Consider the following 23973-nt stretch of genomic DNA (forward strand, 5'->3'; position numbering starts at 1 on the left):
GGCCAGGGGCAGCAGATGGGTCGTGGGGGACTGGGGTATGGGCGACTTCCCCCGAGCCAGGAGCCCTGACCGCAGCAGCTCCAGCCAGCCACTGTGGCACTCAGCTGCCCGCCTGCGGGGGCACCAGGTAGCAGCTGTGGGATCAGCACAGGAGGGTTGGCAGCTGCGGGGCAGAGGGGAACCCAGCAGCAGAGGGGCTCGCTCAGGGAGTGTCGGGGGGGGGGGGGTTGCCCCCAGTGAGCTGAGTTCCAAGCGGTGCCCCTTGGCCCAGCCCCCTGCCCTGGGCTCCCCCCACATCCTGCACTCAGTGGCCAACAGTGAGACCAGAGTCCTGCCACACACTCTTTAATGGGCCCTCGTGTCTTTGCTGCCCACGGTCCCCTCTTGCCCTGTCCCACAGCCTGTGTTCAGCCCTGCCAGAACCCCCACTTCCCCCCAGCCCGGCTCTGCACTGCCCCACGTGCTGGGCACCCCTCAGGGCACTGGTGCTCAGTCCCCCCTTCCCAGCTCTGCTGGAGCCCAGGCTGCCCCCCAGCCCGGCTCTGCACTGCCCTGCGTTCTGCAGATCTCTTGGGGCACTGGCACTTGGCCCTTGCCAGCCGGCTCTGCAGTACCCACCCACGCCAGCGCAGGCTGCCTGTCAGCACACCAGCTGAGGGCCGTGCAGCAGCCGCCAGAGCCGCACGGTCTGCTGGGGGCTGCGGCGATGCACCAGCAACAACCGGCGGTGGGCACAAGGGTCATCACGGTCCCGCTCGGCGATATCGAACGTCTGGAACTCGGCATGGGCCTCGGGCTGCAGCCCCAGTGCCTGGAAGCAGAGCCCGGTGTAGACGTCGTCGATGGGGTAGAAGGCCAGGTGCTGTGCGGCCAGGAAGAGGGCACGGACCAGGTGGCCGGAGAAGAGGTAGCCGCCGCCGCCGGCGTAGGCTGGGTAGGGCCCCTCGTAGAAGGACTCGGGGATGTAGTACTTGCTCTGGGCCATGCGGAAGGGGGCAGCGTTGGCCATCACCTGCCCCGTGTAGAGCAGCCGGGCCCGGGCGGTGTCCAGCCCGGCGAGGTAGGCCAGCACCCGGGGCATGTTGACGAAGACGTCGTCGTCGCCCTTGAGCACGAAGCGGGCGTGGGGGCAGTGCGCCAGCGCCCAGCCCAGGAAGAGGAAGTCCTTCAGCGTCAGGTTGAAGAAGGTGTCCTCAAAGTCCCACACCAGCAGGTCCTGGAAGGCCCAGCTCTCGTGGACCACCAGGCGCCGCAGGTCGGGCTGGTGCTCCCCCCGGGCCGTGCCCAGCAGGAAGAGGGTGCGTACCGCCCACCCCCCGGGCTCACCCTCCTGGCCCCAGGTCTCCCGCACGGCCTGGCGGGCGGCGAAGTTGCCGGGGGAGGATTTGATGGCCAGCAGCAGGAAGGGCCGGGGGCTGGCGCACTTGTGCGGCTGGTTGAGCAGCAGCGGGAAGTCGCGGCACTCGGCATGCAGCACGAAGCGCTGGTGTTGCTCCGGGTAGGAGGCAAAGTCCCGGATCTGGGCAGCCGCCGCTGGCCCGGCCCCACAGCCCCACGTGCCGTTAGCCGGGCGCCCCTCTAGCGCCCGCAGGAGCCCGTGCTGCTGGCGGTTCCAGTAGGCGTCTGCCTCGGGGATGCTGCGCCGCAGCAGCTGCAGGGACTGGTTCAGGTGCAGCAGCAGCTCAGCCGGGTCATCCCCCAGCAGCGCAGGGGGGGTGCTGGGGCTGGGGCCAGCAGGCTGCGTGGACTGGGCAGGTGGGTGCTCCAGCTGCTCCTCGCTCCAGTCCACATAGGCCTTCAGGGCCAGCAGCGTCAGCAGCGCCAGGGCCACCGTCAGCACCTTGGGCCCCTTCATGGCCCTCAGCCATCCCGCAGCCTGCAGCACAAGGGGAGGGGAGCTGGGTTAGGGGGCGAGCGGCAGCTGGGGCCAGGCCAGGGCTTGGGAGCCTGGCAAGAGCCCAGGCTGGGCATAGGACAAGGGGGCTTTGGCTGAGCATGGGCCTGGCTCCTCTGCCTGCCTCAGCCCCCAGGCCTCGTGGGATCCGTCCACGCAGCCACTGGCTCAGACTGCAGGGACTCTGCGGGGAGCCTGGACTCCGCTGGCCCTGCCGTGTGTGGCCCCCCAGCATGCCACCGGGCGAGGTTGGTGCTGCATCGGCAGCCCCCTGTGCTGCCCTGCTGGCCATGAGCACCGTGGGGAGCCCACTCCTGATGTGGCCCCCAAAGGGTCTGTTCCTGGGCCCGGCCAGGGTCAGGGCTTTGCCGGCCATAGTGGGGCCAGGGCTGCTCTAGCAGCTCTTCCCCTGGCTACTGGTGGGAGCAGCCGTGCCAGCCCAGGGAGCTGCCACAGATGGGGAGGGTTAGGCCGAAATGGGCTGAGCAAATGGCTCTGGGTCTCGGCCCTTTGAGCCGTGCGCTGGAGACTGTGGCCCCAGCTGGGCTGGGGGTGGAGCACCAATGCCCCGAGAGAGATCCAGACCGTGGGGCAGTGCAGGCGGCTGGGGGCAGGTCTCGGGAGCTGCGGGGCTCTGCTGGGAAGGATAAGATACACTTGCTTGGCTCAGCAGTCCTGCTGCTCGCCGCCACTGGGGGAGCTGGCAGTAGCCGCCTGCGGGGGACAGAGGCAGCTCGCGGGCCGGCAGCCAGCGCGTGGGAGCTCTTGCAGGATTTCGGAGAGGAATCCTGGACGGGGACCAGCCGTAGGCCTGGGGATACCTTGCGTGGCTCAAGGCTGGGCTCCCTCTGTGCCTGGGTTGGCCATTTCCCTGGTGAGTGACAGCGGGGCTCTGCTGCCTGCGAAGAGACAATCCAGGATGAGCAGCTGGCCGCAGATGCCTTCCTGGGAGTGTCCTGCCCGGCAGCTTCACATTGCCGGCCTCGGCCAGGTGCCAAGTGGGGGAGGGCTGGAGTCCCAGGGCTGGAGAACTGGCACCACGTGGTCCTGTCTTGCAGCTTGGGGTGGCTGTCAGGGCTCCCTCATTTATAAGGGCAGAATAGCCTTTGTTCTGGGGGCTGAGGCGTGGGTGGATACGCACCACTGACAGAAGCAAGCCGTAGGCACTGTGCTAACCAGCGGGCAGCACCTGAATCTCTCCTGGGCAGCCGCCCATGCGCTCAGCTCACAGGCAACCTAGTGGCTGTGGGACCAGCCTGTGTCCCTGGAGCAGGGCCCCGGTGTGCTGGGGGAGCTGCTTTGGCAGAGAGCTCAGTCAAAGAACCACAGAACACTAGGACTGGAAGGGACCTCGGGAGGTCACTGAGTCCAGCCCCTGCCATCAGGACCAGGCACTGTCTGGACCATCCCCGATAGCTGTCTGTCTAACCTGCTCTTAAATATCTCCAGTGATGGAGATTCCACAACCTCCCCAGGCAATTTATTCCACTGTTTGACCACCCTGACAGTTAGGAGGTGTTTTCTAATGTCCAACCCAACCCTCCCTTGCTGCAGTTTAAGCCCATTTCTCCTTGTCCTAACTTCAGAGGCCAAGAAGAACAATTTTTCTCCCTCTTGGAGGTACTTGAAAACCATTATCATGTCCCCTCTGCCTTCTCTTTTCTAAACTAAACAAGCCCAGTTCTTTCAGTCTTCCCTCCTCGCTCGTGTTCTCTCAGCCTTTCATTGTTCTTGTTGCTGTTCTCTGAACCTGCTCCACATCTTTCTGGAAATGTGGTGCCCAGAACGGGACACACTACTCCAGTTGAGGCCTACTCAGCACAGAGTAGAGTGGAAGAATGACCTCTCGTGTCTTGCTCACAACACTCCTGTTAATACATCACAGAATCATCTTGGCTTTTCTGGCAACAGCATCACACTGTTGACTCATATTTAGTTTATTGTCCACTATGACCCATAAGTCCTTTTCCGCAGCACTCCTTCCTCAACAGTTGCTTCCCATTCTGTATGTATGAAGCTGACTGTTCCTTCCTAAGTGGAGCACTTTGCATTTGTCCTTGTTAACTTCATCCTGTTTACGTCAGACCATTTCCCCAGTTTGTCCAGATCATGCTGAATTCTGACCCTAGCCTTCAAAGCACTTACAACCCCTCCCAGCTTGGTATGATCTGCAAACTTAATAAGTGCACTCTCTATGCCAATATCTAAATCATTGATGAAGATATTGAATAGAACCGGTCCCACAACAGATCTTTCCAGTGTCACTGTGAACCATTAATAACTACTCTGAAAACAGTTATCCAGCCAGTTGTGTTCCCACCTTCTAGTGGCCCCATCTAAGTTGTATTTGCTTAGTTTATTGATAAGATCATGCGAAACTGTGTCAAATGCCTCACTAAAGTCTAGGTACACCACATCCACCGAAGCTCCCTTACCCACAAGACTTGTCATCCTGTCAGAAAAAGCTACAGATTGGTCTGGCATGATTTGTTCTTTACAAATCCACACTGTTACCTATCACCTTATTTTCATCCAGATGTTCGCAGATGAATTCCTTATTTATTTGTTCCATTATCTTTCCTGGCACAGACGTTAAACTGACTGGTCTGTAGTTTCGTGGGTTGTTCTTTTTTCCCTTTTTATAGATGGGCACTGTGTTTGCCCTTTTCCTGTCTTCTAGAATCTCTCCTGACTTCCAGGACTTTTGAAAAATAATAGTTAAAGGCTCAGAAACCTCCTCTATCAGCTTCTTAAGTACTCTAGGATATATTTCATCACGCCCTGGCGACTTGGAGACATCTAATTTTTCTAAGTAATTTTTAACTTGTTCTTTTTTTATTTTCTCCCTTAAAACTACCCCCTTCCCACTAGCATGCATTATGTTAGGCACTTCTGCATCGGCCTTCTTGGTGAAGACCGAAACAAAGAAGTCATTTAAAGCACCTCTGCCATTTCCTAGTTTCCTGATATTGTTTCTCCCTCCTCAGTGAGTAATGGGCCTACCCTGTTCTTGGTCTTCCTCTTGCTTCTGATGTATTTATAAAATGACTTCTTGTTACCCTTTATTTCTCTAGCTAGTTTTAAGCTTGTTTTGTGCCCTGGCCTGTCTAATCTTGCCCCGTATACATGTACTGTTTGCTTATACATATCCTTTGTAATGGGTCCTGGTTGCCCCTTTTTATATAACTCCTTTTTGATATTGAGCTCCTGCAAGATCTCCTGGCTAAGCCAAGTCAGTCTTTAACCATACTTTCTAGCTTTCCTATGCAGCGGTATAGTTTGCTTTTGGGCCCTTTGAAAAACAGCCAACTCTCCTCAGTTGTTTTTTCTCTCGCTTCCCATGGGACCTCGCCTAGCAGCTCTCGGAGTTTACCAAAATTTGCTTTTCTGAAATCCATTTTCTTTATTTTGCAGTTCTCCCTTTCACTATTGCTTGGAATCATGAACTCTAGGATCTGATGAAGTGGGTCTGTCCCATGAAAGCTCAGCACCAGATAAATCATTTTGTTAGTCTCTGAAGTGCTACATTTCTGCTGCTTTGTTTTATTGGAGTACAGACTAACACGGCCACCACTCTGTTTCTGTGACTTCATGGTCACTTTCTCCCAAGCTTCCTTCCACTTTCAAATTCTCAGCAAGTTCCTCCCTGTTTGTTCAAATCAGATTGAGAGCTGCCTCCCCCCAGTAGCTTTTTCCAGCTTCTGAAATGAAAAATTGTCACCCATGCAGTCCAAGAACTTACTGGATATTCTACGCCTCGCTGTGTTAGTTTCATAACATGCATCAGGATAGTTGAAGTCCCACACCCCCAGCAAGTCCTGTGGTTTGGATAATTTTGTTAGTTGTTTAGAAAAAGCCTCATCCACCTCTACCTGGCCAGGTGTCTGTAGTAGATCCCTAATATGACATCACCCTTGTTTTTTACCTGTTTTAACTTAACCCAGAGACTCTCAACATGTCTGTCTCCTGCATCCGTCTCCACCTCAGTCCATGTGTGCACATTTTTGATGTATAAGGCAACGCCTCCTCCCTGTCTACCCTGCCTGTGCTTCCTGAGTGAGTTGTACTTGTCTATACCAATATTCCAATTGTGTGTATTATCCCACCAAGTCTCTGTCATATCAATCATATTGTACCTGCGTTTCTTCATTAGGATTTCAAGTTCTTCCTGCTTATTACCATACTCCTTGCATTTGTATAGAGGGGCGAGGCGCTGTGGTTCAGGGAATGCCATGGTCTGCTCTAGGGGCAAAGGGACCAGGCACACAGCCAGCCTGGGAACAGCCCAGGGTGCCCAGTGTCCACGGCAGGTACCCTAGAGGGAAGACCTGGAGCAGGCGGAAGCCCAGGGAGAGCCCTCCCTGCTTCTAGGGGACAGAGCAGGGGACAGGAGCCAGTGACACAACTCTGACTGCCCCTGTTGTGTGCCGGGCTGGGCCTGCATAAGAGCCAAGGCCTGAACTTGCCAGGGCAGGACCAGCTGCGTGGGGTGGGGGGGAGGGGGATCTTGCCCTGCCCCACCCTACCCTGCCTGCTAAGCCCCCAGGCTGGCTGCAGAACCAGCCCCTGGGGCCTGCAGTGCCTGTCAGCCGGGCCAAGGCTGCTCTGCTGGGCAGGGTGTGGCCCCCCAGCCCTCCACCCCACCCCCCATACTGCCTTTCTCGGGTCCACTGCTGTAGCCAGCCCCCTGCGCTTCCAACTGCCGTGGGTGGGGAGCAGCAAGGCGCTGTGCAGGGCAGGCATGGGGGAAGGGGGCCTGGGCCATGTGTTTACCCCCCCCCCCGCCCCCCATTCCTGTTTTACTGGCTGCAGGAGCCTTCCCTTAATTACCAGCCCCCCAACCCCACTGCTCCCGGGACATCGCAGGGCACGGTCGAGCTCTTCACCCGGGCCAGTGTTCTGACTTCCTCCCTGCCACCCACCCACATGGTAGCCTGGGCTGCAGGGCGGGAGTGAGGGGCCCTGCAGCGGGGCTGGGTGCAAGCGGGGGGGGGGGAGGGGCTCTTCGCCCTCTCGGGGACCACCACCAGCCCCCCCCCCCCCGACCCTGGGGCAGGACAAGGCAGAGCCGCGGGGCGGTGGTCGCGGGGGGGTGGGGTCCAGCCCCGGCCTCAGTTTCCCCCCCCCCAGAGGCCGGTGGGAGCCAGGCCCTGTCCAGCACGTGGGATCCGAGCCGGGCAGCGGCCCGCGAGCTCCCCGCGGCCCCGATCCCGGCCCCGGGGCTCAGCCCCTCTCACCTCGGCCGCCGCTGCTCGGCCGGGGCTGGGGGAGGCGCCGCAGCGCCGGGCGGGGACCCCGCATAGGATCAGCCCCGGCTGGGCTGGGCCGGGCTCGCGTTTGGCCCCTTCCCGCGGGTCACAACCAGCCCGGGGGCGGCCATGCGCGGCGCGGGGGGCGCAGGGCCCCCGGGGAAACTGAGGCACGGAGCGAGGCGCGGGCTTCCAAGCGCGTTGCGGGGGGCCGGGGGGTGGAACGTGCCCTTACCTGTGCGGATCGGGGCCGCAGCCCCGGGAGAAGCGGCGCCCCGGGCGGCAGCGGAGGAAGCGGGTGGGGAGCCCGGAGCTCGGCCCGCAGCCGGCAGCCACCGCCCAGCGCCGCAGTCCGGGGCGGGGCGGGGACGGGGACTGGAGGGGCGCGGCCGGGCACGTGCTCCCCGGGCCCCGCAGGGAGGCTCCTGCCCAGAGCCCGAGCCGCAGCTCCGCGGGCCCCGACAGCTTCCCGCCCGGCGCGGGGGGGCAGGCGGAGCCCTCGGAGTTACGGCGAGAGGGGGCCGGGGGGGGCGTCACCCCAACGCCGTCACTGCCCCCCTACACACACCGCCACACACACCCCACTGCCACACACACACACACACACACACACACACACACAAACCGCCCCCACGCATACACAAAACCCCCAACGCCCCCCCACACCCCCACCGCCACCGCCACACACACACACACAAACCGCCCCCACACATACACAAAACCCCCAACGCCCCCCCCCACACACACCCCCACCGCCACACACACACACACACCGTCACCACGCACACCAGACAAACACACACACACACCCCACTGTCACCACAGACCCATACACACCACTACTGTGTGTACTACTGTACACACACAACCCCCCACACCGTCCACCCCCCCCACACACCCCACTACCGCACATACACACACCCTCACGACACCACCACACATGACTTGTGGAACTCCCTGCTGTGGGGGGAGGATCACAGAAGCAGACGGTTCCCAGGTCCCAGCCTGCCGGGCAGCAGCCCCGTGCTCCAGCCGTCCCGACCCCCCTGAGTTGGGCCTGTTCTCCTGGATGGCCCCCAGGGGTTCCCTCCCCTGGACGCAGTCAGAGACCAGGCCCTGGGCCGCCTCCACCACAGCTGGGGGGGGAGGCTCAGCCAAACCCACGCCTGGCCAGAGGCCAAACGCACCGCCCGGTGACCCGGCGCATCCGACTCGCTGCACGCGCCAGGCAGGGCCCAGCTGCCAGCAGCCCGTCACAGGGCTGGACTTTGATATTGGGGCTGGAGCCCTTCAGACGCCCCCTGTGGCTATTGGCCCCACACTGGGCTGGGGGAGCCGTGTGAGGTCTCACAAAAGCTGGTGATCCCCCGAACCTGCATGTGCGTCCGTGTCTCGCACGTAGGTAACGTCACAGCCAGTCAGCTCTGCAGCTGGGTGAAAAACGCTTCAGTGCTGAGGGTCGCAGGGGCAGGTGGGGCTCCACCCCAGCCTGGCCAACAGACCGAGCAGAGGCCCAGGCGGCCAACGCCCAGCCCGCGATGGTGGCTTTTCCAACTGGGGCTGCGACGGATGGAACCTCGGCGCAGAGCCCCACCGGGGAAGGGGGTGGCCAAGGCCTACGGAGCAGAGCGAGATTTTCCAGCCGCATATGAAAAGCTGTAAGACGGGCCCTGGCAGGGGCGTTCTCAGTTCTTCAGCCCCCAGGAGTTGCGCCTGTCTGGACGGGGGACCCGGCCCTCAGAGGGTGATGTGGACTTAGCAGTGTCCAGCTTGGCACTGTGGTCTGCTGGCCTCCTAGGGTCCATGTCCAGCATGTGGACCCCAGCAGGCCAGATCTGCAACGTGCCAATGGCTGAATCTACAGGACCTGAACTGAACTTTCAGAGCCTCCCAAGAACCAGCAAAGAACATCGCTGGCTACGTCAGTGGCTCTGGCTGATGGGTGCAAAGTGTCGCTTGAACCAGTCTTCTCTCTAGCCCGGTTCTCCCTTTTGTATCGATAAACCCTTAGATATTAGATCTGAGGATCTGGCTGTTGTGTGGTTGGTTGGGTGAGATGCAAGTAAATATTGACCAGGGTCTGGAGCTGGGCCCTTTGGGGGCTGGAAGAACCTGGGCGGTGTTGGTGAAACAGGCGTAAGAGCCTCTCACCTGAGTTTGGGGGTCGTTGCTCTGGGCTGGTGGAGCAGCTGAGAAGTCGGGGGGTTTGCTTGTGTGGCTCTGGCTGGCCAGTGGGGCTGGCAGAGGTGCTGTGGGGGCTGGTTGGATTTGCCATAGAGAAGGAAATCCCAGCCTGGGGCTGTAAGGGGCCCGGATTTTAAGCAAAGGCACCTGGATTGATTTCTCTAGCTGAGCCCTGAAACCCCCTCCTATTACACAGATCTCCCCGCATGCACCAGGTGAGGCCCAGCTGCCGGCAGATCTCCCTGGGGCCGTGTGACTGGCGCTCCCTGGCCCAGCCACACCCCACAGGAGAAATCCCACACTCCCCAAAGTCACTGTGCCCGTGCTCCAGCTGGCAGAGCTCACATGGGACCACCCCACACCCCGCCTCGCCCCACAGCCTGCCAAGCACACAGGACACAAGCCACCAAGGCAGGGCACAACGGAAGCCTGGGCTTTCCCGACTCCAGCACCTGAAACAGAGGTCCTGCCACACACTGCGCTCCAGGCGGTTCCCAAACAAGGCGATGCTTGGCCCCCGCGCAGTCAAACCGCAGCCAGCTCGTCCTGGGCTCTGCTCCTGCCCAGCCCTCCAGGGCCACAGCCAGGCCTCTCCCCATCTGGCTGCAGCTCAAACCTGCCCAACTTTCTGGCTGCAGGGACAGAGGCCAGCCTGCTCAACCCCGTGCCTGGAGAGACACAGCCAGGGCAGATCTCTGGGATATGCTTCTGCTCCGACACCACTCCGCTGTCTTCGGTTCCCTGGCAGAGCGACGGGTGGCTCCGAGGTCTGGCTCTGCCCCCAGCTCCAAAAGCTCTGACCTCCCCCATGCCCTGGGACCCATGGTTAGCGGGGCACTCGGGCAGCCACCCAGAAGAGAGTGCAGTGCCCCCAGGTGATGAGCAGAGCGCCCGCAGGCAGGGTGGTAGTTCTCCTGGGGGGGCACATCTGCACATGCCTCCGTGCATGCAAGAAAATTTATTCCACACATGGATGTAACAGCATAGAAGGAACACGGCCTCGTGCACACTTGTGCACTGGTGGCCATCTCTCTGAGGGTGAAGATGGTCCCGGGCGGGGTTGTTCCCTGACCTGGGACACGCTGGGAATGCACCGCAGAGTTGTGCTCCAAGAACTTTCCTGACCCAAAGCAAAAACATCCCTTCTCCCGGCCCCGTCAGAGCGGATCCAGGCTCCAGCCAGGGATCGGCCCAGCCCAACAGCCCACCTCTGTGGCTGGCAGCGCTGAGCAGGAAAGGCCCCACCCACCCCCTGATCCTCGCTCAGAGCCTGCCTGCACTTGCAGCTGCCAGGTCCAGAGCAGAGCTCGGCTACGCTGCACACTGTCCCGCTCCGGGGATTTCGGCAGCACACCTGAGCCGTACCCACACCGCCCGCCTGAGACTCCCTTCATCCGCACGAAGGGGCTCTCCTAGAGTTGCTACGCTCCCTGCCCTGGCGGGGCCCTGCAAACAGACACCAGAGCAGCACAAGGAAAGGCTTCAATCAGACCAGCCGACGGCCGGGCCGTGTTCTTCCCCTGCCCTAGCAAGCCAGCACAGGCAGCAGAGTCTCCGCCTGCCCCTCTCTCTCAGGTCCGGGTCACAGCAGCTGGGTGTGGAGCAGGGATCAGCTCACTGGCGCCCCCAGCCTGCTGGGCTGGGTGCCAGCTGCCAGGGCCAGCCCGACCACCTCACAGCGAGGCAGCATATCCTCCACCAGGAGCTGGATCAGCGCTGCGTTGGGCACAGGCAGGTGCGAGAGGTCCAGGCGGCGCAGGTGCCTGCGGGGAGGGAAAGGAGAGAGGGTTCCCGGAGCCCGTTCCCAGCTTACCCCTCAGGCAGTGCCGCTCCTGAGCCCAGCTCAGCTGCAGCAGCGCCAGGCCCTGGCCCGCGGGACAACGACTCGTCGCCCAGAGCTGGGCCAGAGGCAGGACGGTCTCCTGTCCACCCTGGCCCTCTCTCCAGCCCTGGCAGGCCCCTCACGTCCCCGCCGCCCGAGAAACGCCTGGCGTGGAACTGCACGAGAACAAGGGATCTGGGGGCGCCTGGCTCCGGGGAAGGGCATTTAGTGGGGGAGTCGGGAGCGAGAAAGTTTTGGATGATATAAGGGGGCGAATATAAAACGGACGACACCCACAAGTGTGAGGATCTTTGAATTCCTCCGGGACACCAGTGCTTTAAACACCCAGGCCAGTTCCTCTGGCCTCAGGAGGGTGGGGGAGTCATGCCTAGTGGTTACCGCAGGGACCACCACAATCCAGCCGCTTGGGTTCTACTCTCCAGCTCCATTCAAGCTACTCACAGCTCCCTGCCTGTGCCTCAGTTTCCCCCAAGAGGTGCTGTAGGTGAAGTCGGCCTCGGGGTGTCTGTGGGGTGGAAGGCAGCTCTCGCTGTGTGGGAGCCAGGCCAGGCGGCGTTTTCACATGCGGCGGCAGGCCGAGGGGACGGCTCCCCTCGCTAGCTCTGAGGCAGCGCATTGGAGCCGTGGGGCCCCAGCATTCCTTGGCTCATCCCAGCGCGCTCATGGGAGCAGCACAGAGCCCTTCACGGTTAATGAGCCAGCTGCACTGCTCCCCCACTGAGGGAAACTGAGGCACAGCTCTAACCACTGGAGCCCGCTTCCCTCTCAGGGCTGGGGAGAGAACTCAGGAGTCTGGGCACCCAGCCCCATTTCCCTGCTTTAACCACTAGACCCCCCTTCCCCTCCTAAAACAATCCACCGGCTAAACATCCCCCTCTTCTGGGCGACGGAAATACACCCACCTCCACTCCCAAAGCCCCTGCGCTGACCCCCACATGGAGCGTCCTGGGCAGCCCAGCCCCACGTTCGCACTCACTCAAGATGGTGCAGACACGCCAACCCCCGGTCCGTGACCTGAGGGCAGCCGGCCAAGGACAGCTCTTCCAGGGTGTCCGCGAAGACGTGCAGCCGAGTCAGGACCCAGTCGTCCACGTGGGGGCAGCGGCTCAGGTCCAAGGACGTCAGCGCCTTCAGCTGCACTGCAGGTGTGGGAAGGGGAAGGGGGCTGGAGCCGTGGTGCCTGACCTTGGGCGGGGCAGCCAGCCCCTCCCCCCACTAGCCCCAGTCTCGTTACCCACCCAGATTCGGGGCCTAAGAGGTGATCCCCTCACATGGCCGGGAGGAGACACAGCAGAAATTCTTCCCCAGGAGTCTGGCTGGGTCTCACCCACATGCTCCAGATCTAACTGATCACCAGATCTGTGGTCAGGAAGGAATTCCCACCGCTAGCATCAAGTTGGCTTGACAGAGACCCTGGGCCTCTTCCCTTCCCCAGCCGTGGATACCTGACCTAGGGCAGGAGCGAGTGAAGGTTTAACGTGCAGGAGGTCGGCCTAAGTGAGCCCTTCTGGCCTCGGTATCCGTGAAGCTGTTATGCACCCAGGCGCAGAAAAACTGCCGAGGTCGGCAGGTGTGGGCCGAGGAGATGGGGAGGTAACTCGACACACCCGTTAGCCACACAGACATCAAAGATCCTTCTGGCCCTTGCTAGCCACCCGAAAAACCTCTGCGAGCTACAACACAGCCAGGTAGTTCAACACCCGCTGCGGGGGCAGAGCCCCGATCTCCTCATGTCAGGAATGAAGGCCTCTTGCATCCGTCAAGCAGGGCTTTGCCCACGAAAGCTGATGCTCCAAAATCTGTTAGTTATAAGGTGCCCCAGGACTTCTTGTCAGTTTTGAAGATACAGACTAACTCGGCTCCCTCTTTGATGCCTGTGAAGGGTTAAACCTGGCAGGTGTGGGGTCTCTGCAGGCAAGGGGCCAGGTGAGCCAAGGGGGGGAGAGGGACCTTTTGAACCGAAGCAGGCGCCTGCCAAGGATGGGGGATGGGAGGGTCTCTCTTTTGTCCAGCTGGAGCAGAGAGACAGAGATGTTTATCCTGGAACAGGCCCAATGACTCCAGTAAGTATCCAGGCCACACCATGACCTGGGCACACAGATAGGTCAGTAGAGGGGAAATGTTGAGTCAGGCACTGTCAGGTTACTTTTTATTTTGGGTTTGGTGCGGGACTGCTCAGCCTGGCTGAATTCGCCTGCCCCTGTAACTTCTGTCCCAGGAGAGGCCAGCGCGTGGCCTGCGGGCCAGAAGCCCAAGCTTACCCAAGCCAGCAGAGAGTGTGGGGCATGGGGTCAGCAGCCTGCAGCTGCGGAGCCACATGTGGCTCTTCAAGGAGCCATTTGCGGCTCCGGCCACTGCTCCTGCCTCCTCTGGCTCCCTGCCCTGTGCGCCGAAATCGTGGAGCTCAGTGGAATTGGTTTAACGGCCGCAGGGCAGCAGGAGTGAGCCGGCCGTTAAACCAATTGCACGTGGTTCCATGATCGCAGCACGGCAGGGCAGGGAGCCATGCGCTGCGGGTGGGGGAAGGGAGCAGGAGTTTGGGGCTGTGGGGAGTTAAGCCTGGGGATGGAGGGTTAAGTCTGGGGGTGGGGGGGGTGTGGTTTGGGGCTGGGGGGGGGTTAAGCCTGAGGGTGGGGGTGGTTTGGAGCTGAGGGAAGTTAAGCCTGGGGGGCAGTTTGAGGGTGGGGACGTCAAGCCTGGGGGAGGGGGTCGGTTTGGGGCTAGGGAAATTAAGCCGGGGGGGGGGTGATTTGGGGTGGGGTAGGGTTAAGTCTGGGGATGGGAGGTGGTTTGGGGCTGGGGGGATTAAGCCTGGGGATGGAGGGTTAAGTCTGGGGCTGGGGGAGCAGTTTGGGGCTGGAAGGGGTTAAGCCTGAGGGTGGGGATGGTTTGGAGCTAAGGGGGGTTAAGCCAGGGAGGAGTTGGGGCTGGGGGGGGGGTTGGGGTTTGGCCCCCGGAACACGTACTCAGTTGTCACATGGCCCCCGTGGAAGGTCGGCCACCCCGACCTCCGACGAGCCCCGGAGAGGTGATTCCCTGCCCTGTGGCATCGCTGGTCAGTTAACGTTTATTTAAGGCGAGGTTGGTCCCACCCCCGGGGGTGGCTGCGTCTCTTCAGGCCTGACAAAGGGCAGCGATCCCACGGCAGCTCCACTTGGCCCTGCTGCTTGCAAGTGCCCTCCCGAGGCAGCGACACGCCGGCCGGGATTTAACGGGGGGGTCTGTGACCCTGGAAGCCGAGAAGCAGAAGCCTGTGAAGACACAGGACGTTTCAGGGGGTCTCTTGTGGGCCCCACCTTCTACACTCAGAGCGTCTGAGTGGGGATCAGCCCAGCCAGGTCTCCCCCCACAAGGCCAGTACCGGCCGGGGTCTCCGCCTGTGGTGGGTGAAATACAAGCGCCAGGGCGATCACCGGTTTTGGGAGCGACGTGAGCTGTGGGAGGGGTCACAGCTCCGACTGGAGGGACTTGGGTGTCACCAGCAAAGGACAGACAGCGCCCGACTCGCCCGGTGCAGGGAGACCGACCGAGCTGCACAGACGCTCATCCTGACGCTGCCGGAGCCGTTTGACCCTGGGGCACGAGGGTGAGATCCCACAGTTCCCAAAGCCACAACTCCTGAGTCCTTCGTTATTGCCTGCAACCCCTGTCCCACCCGCTCTGCTCTTCCCAGCGTCTCCCACAAGGGCGACCCGTTTCGAGCCATTTCCAAACCTCCAAGCACTGGACAGCAAACCGCAACGTTCTCCATGAACAGGAAGAACCGTAAACCCCGCGTCCCTCCGGGCCTCATCACACGAGTCGAAAAGCCGAACGGCAGCTCCGACCCCGGGGCCGCAAGATCCAACCAGAGAAGCAGACAGAGGTACAGACAGGCCTCCTCCTATGCTGGGCTGGGGGCACAGAGACGTGCCTGATCCCCCAGCACCTTCCAGCAGCACAGAGCCGGCCGAGATGCTGCCCCGCTGGACCACTGGGAGTCAAGCCCAGTGGCTCCACAGGACAGCGAGAGCCAAGGGGTGCAGAAAACCCACCCGGAAAGCCAGAGACAGACCCGAGCTGGCTGCACAAACCAGACCTGCAGCAAGGCCTAGGAATCGGGGGGACACATTAGCCTAAGGGAGGGGGCGGCCTCCCTGGCTCAAGCCGTGATGGAAATAACCACAGACAACAGGACAAACATCCCCGAGTCAAGCGGCCCCCAGCACTGGCCAAACCCCACCCGGTTCTGCCCCAGCAATGGGCGCCAGGGCAATACTCCCCCTAGAGGGCAGGCTGGCGTAGGACTTTACCCGTGGCAGCCCTGCTCCTGGGAGCAAAGCCCTGCGCCTGGTTTCCAGGTGTGCTGGGCCGTTTTCAACCCGGCTGTGCAAGTCTGAGCCGGTCCCCCCCGGCTTCTCCTCTGTGGCGTGGCTGTGCTCTGAGGGGCTCCTGCGATCCCAGGACTCCTGGTGCTGGCGCTTTAAGGATAACACCCAATTGGACCAGACTCTCCTTAAATCCTGGAGCGGGTGAGAACCAGGCTGCCGCAGGAGTGGGCCCGAAGCGTCAGCGAGAGACGTGTGCAGCCAGAGAGCTGGTTTCAGTGGGCGGCACTTTGTGGTGGCTTGTCTCAGACTAATGGAGACAAATGGATTAGCTCCAGAAAATCATTGCCTGAGACAGCAGCTGCTCCCCACTGCCGGGAACCAGGCACTCAAGCCCTCTGGCACTGCACAAGACGCAACCAGGACCTCACACCTCTCCAACGCCCATAAGGCAAAAGCACCGACAGATTCCCGAGCCATGCCCTGGGGAAGCCAGTCCGAGCAGGCAAGAACAGGCCCAGCCCCGTCCACCAACAACTCACAAGCAAGATGTCACAATGCCAACGGGTCAGGTTGGGGCTCGCCAGCCTGTGCAATGGCGTCTGATCACACACAGTGCCTCTGGGGACCAGGGAACTGCGCAAGCTGCAAGGGCAGGAGATTTCTCAGCCAGATGCACCAGGGCCTCAGAGACACGAGTGAGAAAAGGCCTCCTCTCCCCTGGCTGATCTCCAGGGCTCTGACTCTGGCAAGAAGGTCACAGCCACTTCCCTGGAGAGAGAGTTTCTCTGCCTAGTGAGCCCCCAGCATGAGCTTTCCCCCAGACCCTCAGCCTCCAGCTGCCTTGGCTTCACCTGGCCCACTGTGAGCCCTGGCAGGAGGCGCTACATTACGGACGGGCTCCCGGCCAGGGGCGAGTTATAAAATATTAAACACCGCAGGAAGACAAAGGCCAAAAGTGTATTTCCGCAGCTCACAAAGGATGCTGCTGAGAGGGGAGAGGGACTATGAGCCAGCACGTGAGCCAGGGGCCGGCCCACCACCAGCACAGCTGTCAGACAAATCCACCAGCGCTGGAGAACTTGGTGTCAGACGGCAGGACAAGGAGCAATGGGCTGAAGTTACAGAGGGGGAGGTGCAGGCTGGATATGAGGATAAGCTATTTCCCCAGGCGGGTGGTGAAGCACTGGGATGTGTTACCGAGAGAGGTGCTGGGATCTCCATCCTAGAGGTGTTTAAGTCCTGGCCTGACAAAGCCCTGGCTGGGATGATTTAGTGGGGGTTGATCCTGCTTGAAGCAGGGGCTGGACTAGATGACCTCCTGAGGTCCCTCCCAGCCCTGGGATTCTACGATTCTAACCCCGCCCTGGAAAAACTCACTCGCTCAGAGGCCCAGTCAGGTTTCAACACCCAACGGCTGCCTGGGCTTGGACCTTCCTCAGCTGACCGGAGAGCCTGTTACTGAAAATCTGCTCCCCACAGAGCCGGATGGCTGCGCCGCACCCCCGTCTCTCGCTTAGCTTAGGGCACAGCAGGGTTGAACTTCCCATCACGACTTACCCCTCCCGTTGTCGGAGCAGCAAAGCACACCTGGTACCTGTGTAACTCTCTCCCAAATGTACTCATCTAGCTGGGCCCATGAGCTCCCTCGGCAGCGAGATCCACAGGCTAACAGTATGTGGCATGAGACACCTTCGCTCCATGGAAAACTGCTGGGGATGTCCAAGAGCTCAAACAGAGGGAAACCAACAGCCTGAGAGCTCAGCACCCGCCTTTTACAGGTGGGGAAACTGAGGCACAAAGTTGACAACAGCTGGGAACAGAACCCAGGTTTCCTGAGTCCCAGGTGAGGGCTCTATCCACTAGGCCACACTGCTTACTCCATAATAAAAGCCATTCTTGAGAGACCAAGCATTTCTGAGCTTTGTCAGGCCTCCAGGCGAGCCAAAGACACCCCCTCCGGTTCCCCCACCAACGTGCTTGGTGGCAGTACACCTGTCACTCACCGAGGTTATCCAGCCCGTTGTAATTCACTATGGAGCCGGCGAGGTCAACAGCCACCACAGGGACGTTGCGGAGCTCTAGGAAATCGGTGCTGTACTTCCCACGCCGGTCTGCCCGGAACCAGTTCTCCTGCCCCTGAAACCTGGACGGAGAAGCCCAGCATTAGGAAAACCGCAGCGCAACCCCAGCCCAGCGGCGGGAAGCGGGACGTGCCTGGGAGTCCCTGGCCAGGCAGCGTACCTGACACCACCTCCTCTGGACAGGACAAAGTAAGCCGCCGCGATGTCGTCGCCGTAGAGTTTCTTGATATATCCACAGTACCTGGCCAAAGGGGGTGAATGGTCAGCACAGTTTTCAACACGCACCTAGCATACCACGATTTAACCTCAGGCTGCCCGGCGCGCTTGGTGCTGTACAGACACGGACCCAGCTACGTGACAGACACCATAGGCCAGCAGGCGTGCGTGGGGAGAGAATGCCATGGAGGCCCTGGTGCGTCAGTGGCGGAGAGGGTAAGGAGACCTGATGGCAGCCCAGGCCTTTGGCTCACTTAGCTGCTCAGCTTGCAGGGCGCAGCCGGAAGCGGGCCTTTCCAGTGGCTGGAGCACAGAGAGCTGCTGGGTCTGTGTTTGTGCAGTGCCTGGCACAAAGGGACCCTGAGCACGGACTGGGGCTTCACGTATTACAGTAATCCCACAACTAACAGCAAGGGTCGGACTCTACTAACCAGCCCGAAGATAAAAACCACTGGAGAAGGAAATCCCAGCAGCCAGGTGGGACTGGGGGTGCTGGGAGGAGTCACACACAGTGTCCCTGGGGGTTCCCGCTGTAACGAGGGGAGAGGACCAGCACAGAACCCTGGCTAGTGGCCTCGAGAGCAGAGACCCTGGAGGCAGGTCAGCAGACTGTGCTGGGGTAACACAGCCAGTCGGCCAGTGGCAGGACAATGGGTGGAGAAGAGAGGCCCCGTGACCTGCCCAGCGGGGTCCAGCCAGGGGAACAAAGGATGCTTGACAGGAGAGGCGGAGAAGAGCGGGGCCCGGGCGACCCCAGTATCTCGACAGAGCACAGCGAAAGAGCTGCTGAGGGGGCCTGTGGGAGGCTGGGCTGGAAGGAGGGGTCAGCAGGAGCAGATGGGGAGCCCTGGCTGGAGGGGGCACAGAGGTGCTGTGCTAGAGAGGCCTGGAGAGTTCCCACGCTGAGTTCAGCATCAACAAACCTCCTGTGTTATGTCGGCCAAGAGTCGCTGCAGGCTGGAGACCAGGGCTGCACAATTCCCTCTGGGAGCGATGGCCCCACTGGGGGCCCAGAGCGAGGGCACCCCTGCAGGGCCACAACAGAGATGTCTGTGGTGAAGGTCGCAGGGGCAGAGGAGCTAACTCCAGCAGAGAGTGGACCCCCCGAGAAGGGGCAGCGGCACTGAAGGGGGACCCCCCAGGGATGGTGCCGGACCAAGTGTGGGCACGACCTGGGAGTCTGTGACACCACATCAGGTTCTCTCTCTTGCTGTCGGGACCAGGGCAACTTAATGACTCCTGTGAGCTGCTGGGAATCAGATGGAGACCCAGAGATCCCACCGACCCCACCACCAGCTGGGAAAAGCTCCTGCTCCCTGGGGCAGGCAAAGCAGCTGCCCTGCCCCTGCCTCACACGTCTCGAACTCAGGCCCACAAGGCACATAAAAGCAGCCTCACGCCAACCCTCCCCTCACCCAGCTGCCCGACCCAGCTCCGCTCCGGTGCCCTGACATGTAATCCCCAACCTCGGCTTTGCCTCCTGCCTCTGACCCCCTGGTCTCCTAACCCGGCCTGACCAAGTCCTGGCTTGTGACCCCGACTACCACGAGCCAGCCCTGACAGCTGGGCCTATGAGCTCGGAGCTCCACTCAGGCCAGGGGCACAGAAGGACCAGGTCTTCCATGAGCAGAGCCCGGCGGGAGCAGCTTTCAGCACCTGGGTAAGTTTTCAAGAACTTGAACTTTTTCCCCATGTGGAATCGGGACAAAAGGGTAAAATCTCCCAAACACTCGTGAGCTGCCAGATGGAACCCAGAAAGGTGGCCCGGCGCCGTGGAACTGCATTACTGCAGAGACGCTTTCATTCAGGTCTGATCTTTTGACTTCAGTTCTTTTAAGCAAAAAAATAAAGGTCCAGATGAAAGATTTGAAACTTCCCATTTTCCAGCATTTCCGTCATGCTGGGAAATTCACGCGCGAGGCCGCAGGGCGTGAGGGTTTGATTCCCCTGCATAGGTCACAGGTGTTTCCCACTGTCCTGTAGTAACCCCAGCTGTGTGCCTCAGTTTCCCTAGGCACAGCACCAGTGCATAGTTGGTGACTTCTTCCACATACACAATGGCCCTCCGTGGCCTTTGTAACCTGGGCAACCACGGAGCCCTTTCTTCCCGGGGGGACGACACAGGTGGGAGCAGGAGCCTGGTTGGTTTGATTTGGAACTGGGCTGTGGAATGGGGCAGTCTGGGCTGGCTGCAGAGGGAGGAAGGGGCCAGGGCCCGGCTCAGGGACCCCTCTGGGCCCCTCTCCCCCAGCTGGATTGTACTGACGCCTCTGGTCCCTGTGCTGCCAAGTCCGTTCTACACTAGGTCCCTGTCGCCCCGGAACCCCCTGTTCTCCTGCCAAGGGAGAGTCCGTCTGCCTGCTGGGGGGCAGGGCCTGGGGACCCCCAGAGCTTCCAGACCCAGCTGCACGGGTAAGGGCGCAGAGATTCCTCTCTCCAAGAAGTCAGTAGCCGGCTGGAGTTCTAGCCCCTCTCCAGCCCCCTCGGTTCGGGTGCAGCGGTGACGGAGGTACGTACGCGTTCTTCCGCCGCAGGTTTCTCTCCCGGAGCTTGGCGCTCCAGCTCACGAGGTACTCGACATCATAGAACCGGCTACAGAGGTACCGGAGGAGGCGACTGTTCTGTGGCTCCAAGGCGGCAGTGCTGCCGTACAGCCGGCGGGTGAAGCACCGGAGCTGCAAGACGCCCGGTTCGTGGTGTGAACGGGTGGGGTATTCAGTCAGACTCAAGGCCTGGGGGTCTGTCACCGCAATCACAGCAATACGGAGCCTCCCCGGTTAATGCCGGCCCTGAGGCGCCCCCGCGCCCGCCCCCGGGAGGGTCTGAGGTTAAATGCAGCCGCTCCGCTCCCAGGCGGCGAGAGCCTCAGCCTGCAGCCCAGCACGGCAGCAGGTGGTGGCCACACAGGGTTCCCTCTGCGAATCCCAGCACTGGCGTGTGGGTGATTTACGCTGCTGCATCCTGTGCGCTCGCACCAGGCAGGTGGGAAACTGACCCTCACGCTTCAGATGCCTGCCCATGAGCTCACGGCCACAGACAGCTCAGCCCATGGCCAGGAGCCCTCCACCCCCAGGCTGGGAGCAGCCTCTCCTTTACCATCCTTAGAGACTAACACAATAATTTATTAGGTGATGAGCTGTTGTGGGACACACTCACTGCTTCCATCTGTCTCTCCCACGAAAGCTCATCACCTAATAAATTATTCTGTGAGGCTTTAAAGTGCTACTGGACTGCTCTTTGGTTTTGATAGAATACAGACTAACACAGTGACCTCTGTGTCACTATTTACCACCCTTACTGGGGGTGGCAGCCAGGACTCCTGGGTTCTAGCTCCAGCTCTGGGAGGGGAGTGTGGCTAATGGTTAAAGCAGGGGGAGGGGGACGAGGATGCAGGACTCCTGGGTTTCTTTCCCTGCTCTCATCTGCCTACTTCATGACTCAGTTTCCCCTGTGTATAAAGAGGCTAATAAGGAACGTGGGAGTTGAAAACCTCAATCCCATGCCCAGCTGGATGACCAGTTGTGGAGTGGCAGGTTGGCCATGCGCTACGTCCAATGGGGGACACCCTGAGCGGTAGAGATCCAGTGATACCTACTGGCCACTGTCCTTGGCTTCCCCTTCCTTCCCAGCGGTTCTCAACTCACAGCCAGCGCCTGTATCAAACGGACCCAGCTCTGGCCTCCCTAGCAAAGGCCACCAGCGTGCAGCTCGGCCCCAGCGGCCAGAGGCACGTCTCCTGCCCAGGAATGCAGCCAGCTCTGGGCTGGAGCACAGCTGCTGTGTCAAGGTGAAATCTGCCCCAAAATATCGGGAGGGTCTCGTCAAAGTCCCAGTCCGGCTCTCAATAGCTCCGGGTGGGACAGTGACCAGAGAGGGAGCTGACAGTGACACAGCCCAGCAGACAGCCGGCTCCAGGAGGCACCAGCTGGCTGCCAGCACCGGGTTCACATTCCCAAGGCCTGGCTCTGCCAGTGAGGCTCATGCACCTGAAAGCTGCCGGCCTGCGCTAGAGAACCTGGACACTGGGCTGCCCTCGGAGGACCCAGGACCACAGGCCTGTGCTGTGCTCCCAGGGGGCTGACGCGGCGTTCGGCTGCTCCCCAGACCCAAGGCAGGGGTCACCCCCTGCTCCATGGCAGGGATATGAGCCGCCTCATGGCCGACAGCAGGGAACTCCACACGAACAGTGCAGTGACGCTGGGGGTGCCTCAGCACAGCCAGGCAGGCTCAGCCCCGCAACACTTGCCCCAGGGGCCCTGCAGAAACAGCCCCAGGACGGTCCAGACCCGGTAGAGCCACAGCCCAAGAGGGCAGGAGGGGCTGGCCAAGGCAGGGAACGGCCGGCACAGGGTGTGTGGCACTAGGACCAGGGATGCGCTCAGGCAGCAGAGTCGGGTGAGTGGAGCCGGCCAGGAGCTTGGGGAGCAGGTGACCTCTGCAGCAGCCCAAGGCGCTGTGGAGGGAGCATTACAGGGCAGGGGGAACAGCAGGGGGCGCTGTGGATGGGGTGTTACAGGGCGGGGGTGCACAGCAGGGAGCGCTGTGGAGGGAACATTACAGGGCGGGGGTGCACAGCAGGGGGCGCTGTGGATGGGGCATTACAGGGCAGGGGGAACAGCATGGGGTGCTGTGGATGGGGCGTTACAGGGCGGGGGGGCACAGCAGGGGGAGCTGTGGAGGGGGCGTTACAAGGAGGGGGCGCACAGCAGGGCGCGCTGTGGATGGGGCATTACGGGGAGTGCACAGCGGGGGCGCTGTGGATGGGGCATTACAGGGTGGGGGCAACAGCAGGGGGCGTTACAGGGCGGGGGCGCACAGCAGAGGGCGCTGTGGATGGGGCATTACAGGGCAGGGGGAACAGGAGGGGGTGCTGTGGAGGGGGTGTTACAAGGAGGGGGCGCACAGCAGGGGGCGCTGTGGATGGGGCGTTACGGGGGGGGCGCACAGCGGGGGGCGCTGTGGAGGGGGCGTCACCGGGAGGGCGCACAGCAGGGGGCGCTGCGGGGCGGCAGAACCCAGGGCCGGTGGAGCGGGCCGCAGGGGCGGGGCGGGATCTGGCCCCTCGCGCTGCCGGCGGGGGCTCTACGGGAAGGGGCGCGCGGACCCCGCAAGTCACCTACCGCCGTGGGCGCCGCCATCTTGGCTCAGTCACGTGAGTACAGGCTCCGCCCCCTTCCTGGCTGAGCCCCGCCTCGTGCGCCTCCCTGCGCCCGGCGTGTGCGGGCTGCGAGCCCGGACTCGTGGGCGGGGCCCGGGTCTGCTGCGCCGCCCCGTGCCTCAGTTTCCCCGCAGCCCCGCCCAGACGGAGGGTCGGTGCCCTGCATCTGGGCCATCGACCCCCGCCCGCCCCGCACTCCCCGCTGCGCAGGGCCCTGCGACCCCCTCCCTGCCCGCCCGCCACTCACGTTCGCAGACCTTATTTGTGACCTCCCCGTGGGACCCCTCCCCTGTCCCGCCACTGCGAGCCCGGCCCGTCCCTCTCTCCCTGCCCCACACCTGCCGGGGCCGTCCCCTCCCAGTCTCACGACGGACCGTGCTTCATGTGGGGCGAGTAGTGCCAGGGCCCCCCCCCGACATGCCCTGGGAACCCTGGTCTCAAAATCGCGACTTCCCGGCCCATACTTGGGTGTCCTGGGAGAGAGACGTGTCCCTGCAGGCCGACCTGTGCCCCTTCCTGACGTCTGATCCGTGGGAGCGTCTCCGGGGCACCAGCCGCCCCAAGACGGCCCTGGAAGCTCCTGCACCGTCGGGTGTGCACCAGGCTGGCTGGGGGCAGACCCACAACCGGCTCCGCGATGCTGGAGGTGGAGGGCTCCAGCGTTCCCGGGAAGCTGAACGCTTGGGCGGCCGCCCGGGAATGATTCAAACGCCGCCCAGCCGATTAGCGGAGCAGCTGCAGCCAGCAGCCTGTGTTCCTACTGGTGGTGCACCTCCCGCTTCCCTCGGTGCATGAAACAAAATTATTCCACCCACGGGTGGACAGAATTAGTGGGAGTGCTGCAGGGCTCCTGGTGCTAACACACAGGAACTCGGTTGAGGGGTGCAGTGAGAGGGGCGCGAGCTAGAAGGCCGCAGAGGACACTGTGTGTATCCCGCACACACAGCCCCCTTCAGTCGGTTAGCAGGGACTGCTCATTAGGCTGATGCTGGGGAAGGCTCTGCAGCAGGACACGAGGAGCTCAGCCTGCCAGGCCGC

The 23973-nt window shown here is 61.6% G+C and overlaps 2 protein-coding genes across 3 annotated transcripts; both read right to left on the bottom strand.

Moving 5' to 3' along the window:
* Window positions 1-30: 30 nt before the first annotated feature.
* Window positions 31-7537, bottom strand: B3GNT8 (UDP-GlcNAc:betaGal beta-1,3-N-acetylglucosaminyltransferase 8). Of its 2 annotated transcripts, XM_075016223.1 has the most exons (3): window positions 7379-7537; window positions 2716-2793; window positions 31-1876 (listed from the first exon to the last, which is right to left on the bottom strand). In XM_075016223.1, the coding sequence occupies exon 3, from the start codon at window positions 1853-1855 to the stop codon at window positions 641-643; it is 1215 nt and encodes a 404-aa protein (XP_074872324.1). In that variant the 5' UTR covers window positions 1856-1876; window positions 2716-2793; window positions 7379-7537; the 3' UTR covers window positions 31-640. The 2 variants fall into 2 exon arrangements, with proteins under 2 accessions (XP_074872324.1, XP_074872323.1); XM_075016222.1 differs by lacking the exon at window positions 2716-2793.
* A 2727-nt stretch (window positions 7538-10264) lies between these two features.
* On the bottom strand, window positions 10265-22964 carry DMAC2 (distal membrane arm assembly component 2). Its single transcript, XM_075016225.1, has 6 exons — window positions 22898-22964; window positions 20295-20452; window positions 17722-17802; window positions 17484-17623; window positions 12147-12309; window positions 10265-11090 (listed from the first exon to the last, which is right to left on the bottom strand). Exons 1-6 carry the CDS (start codon window positions 22913-22915, stop codon window positions 10937-10939), a joined length of 714 nt encoding a protein of 237 aa, XP_074872326.1. The 5' UTR covers window positions 22916-22964; the 3' UTR covers window positions 10265-10936.
* Between the last annotated feature and the right edge of the window lie 1009 nt (window positions 22965-23973).

Source organism: Carettochelys insculpta, chromosome 22 (genome assembly GCF_033958435.1).
Source record: "Carettochelys insculpta isolate YL-2023 chromosome 22, ASM3395843v1, whole genome shotgun sequence".
Lineage (NCBI taxonomy): Eukaryota > Metazoa > Chordata > Testudines > Carettochelyidae > Carettochelys > Carettochelys insculpta.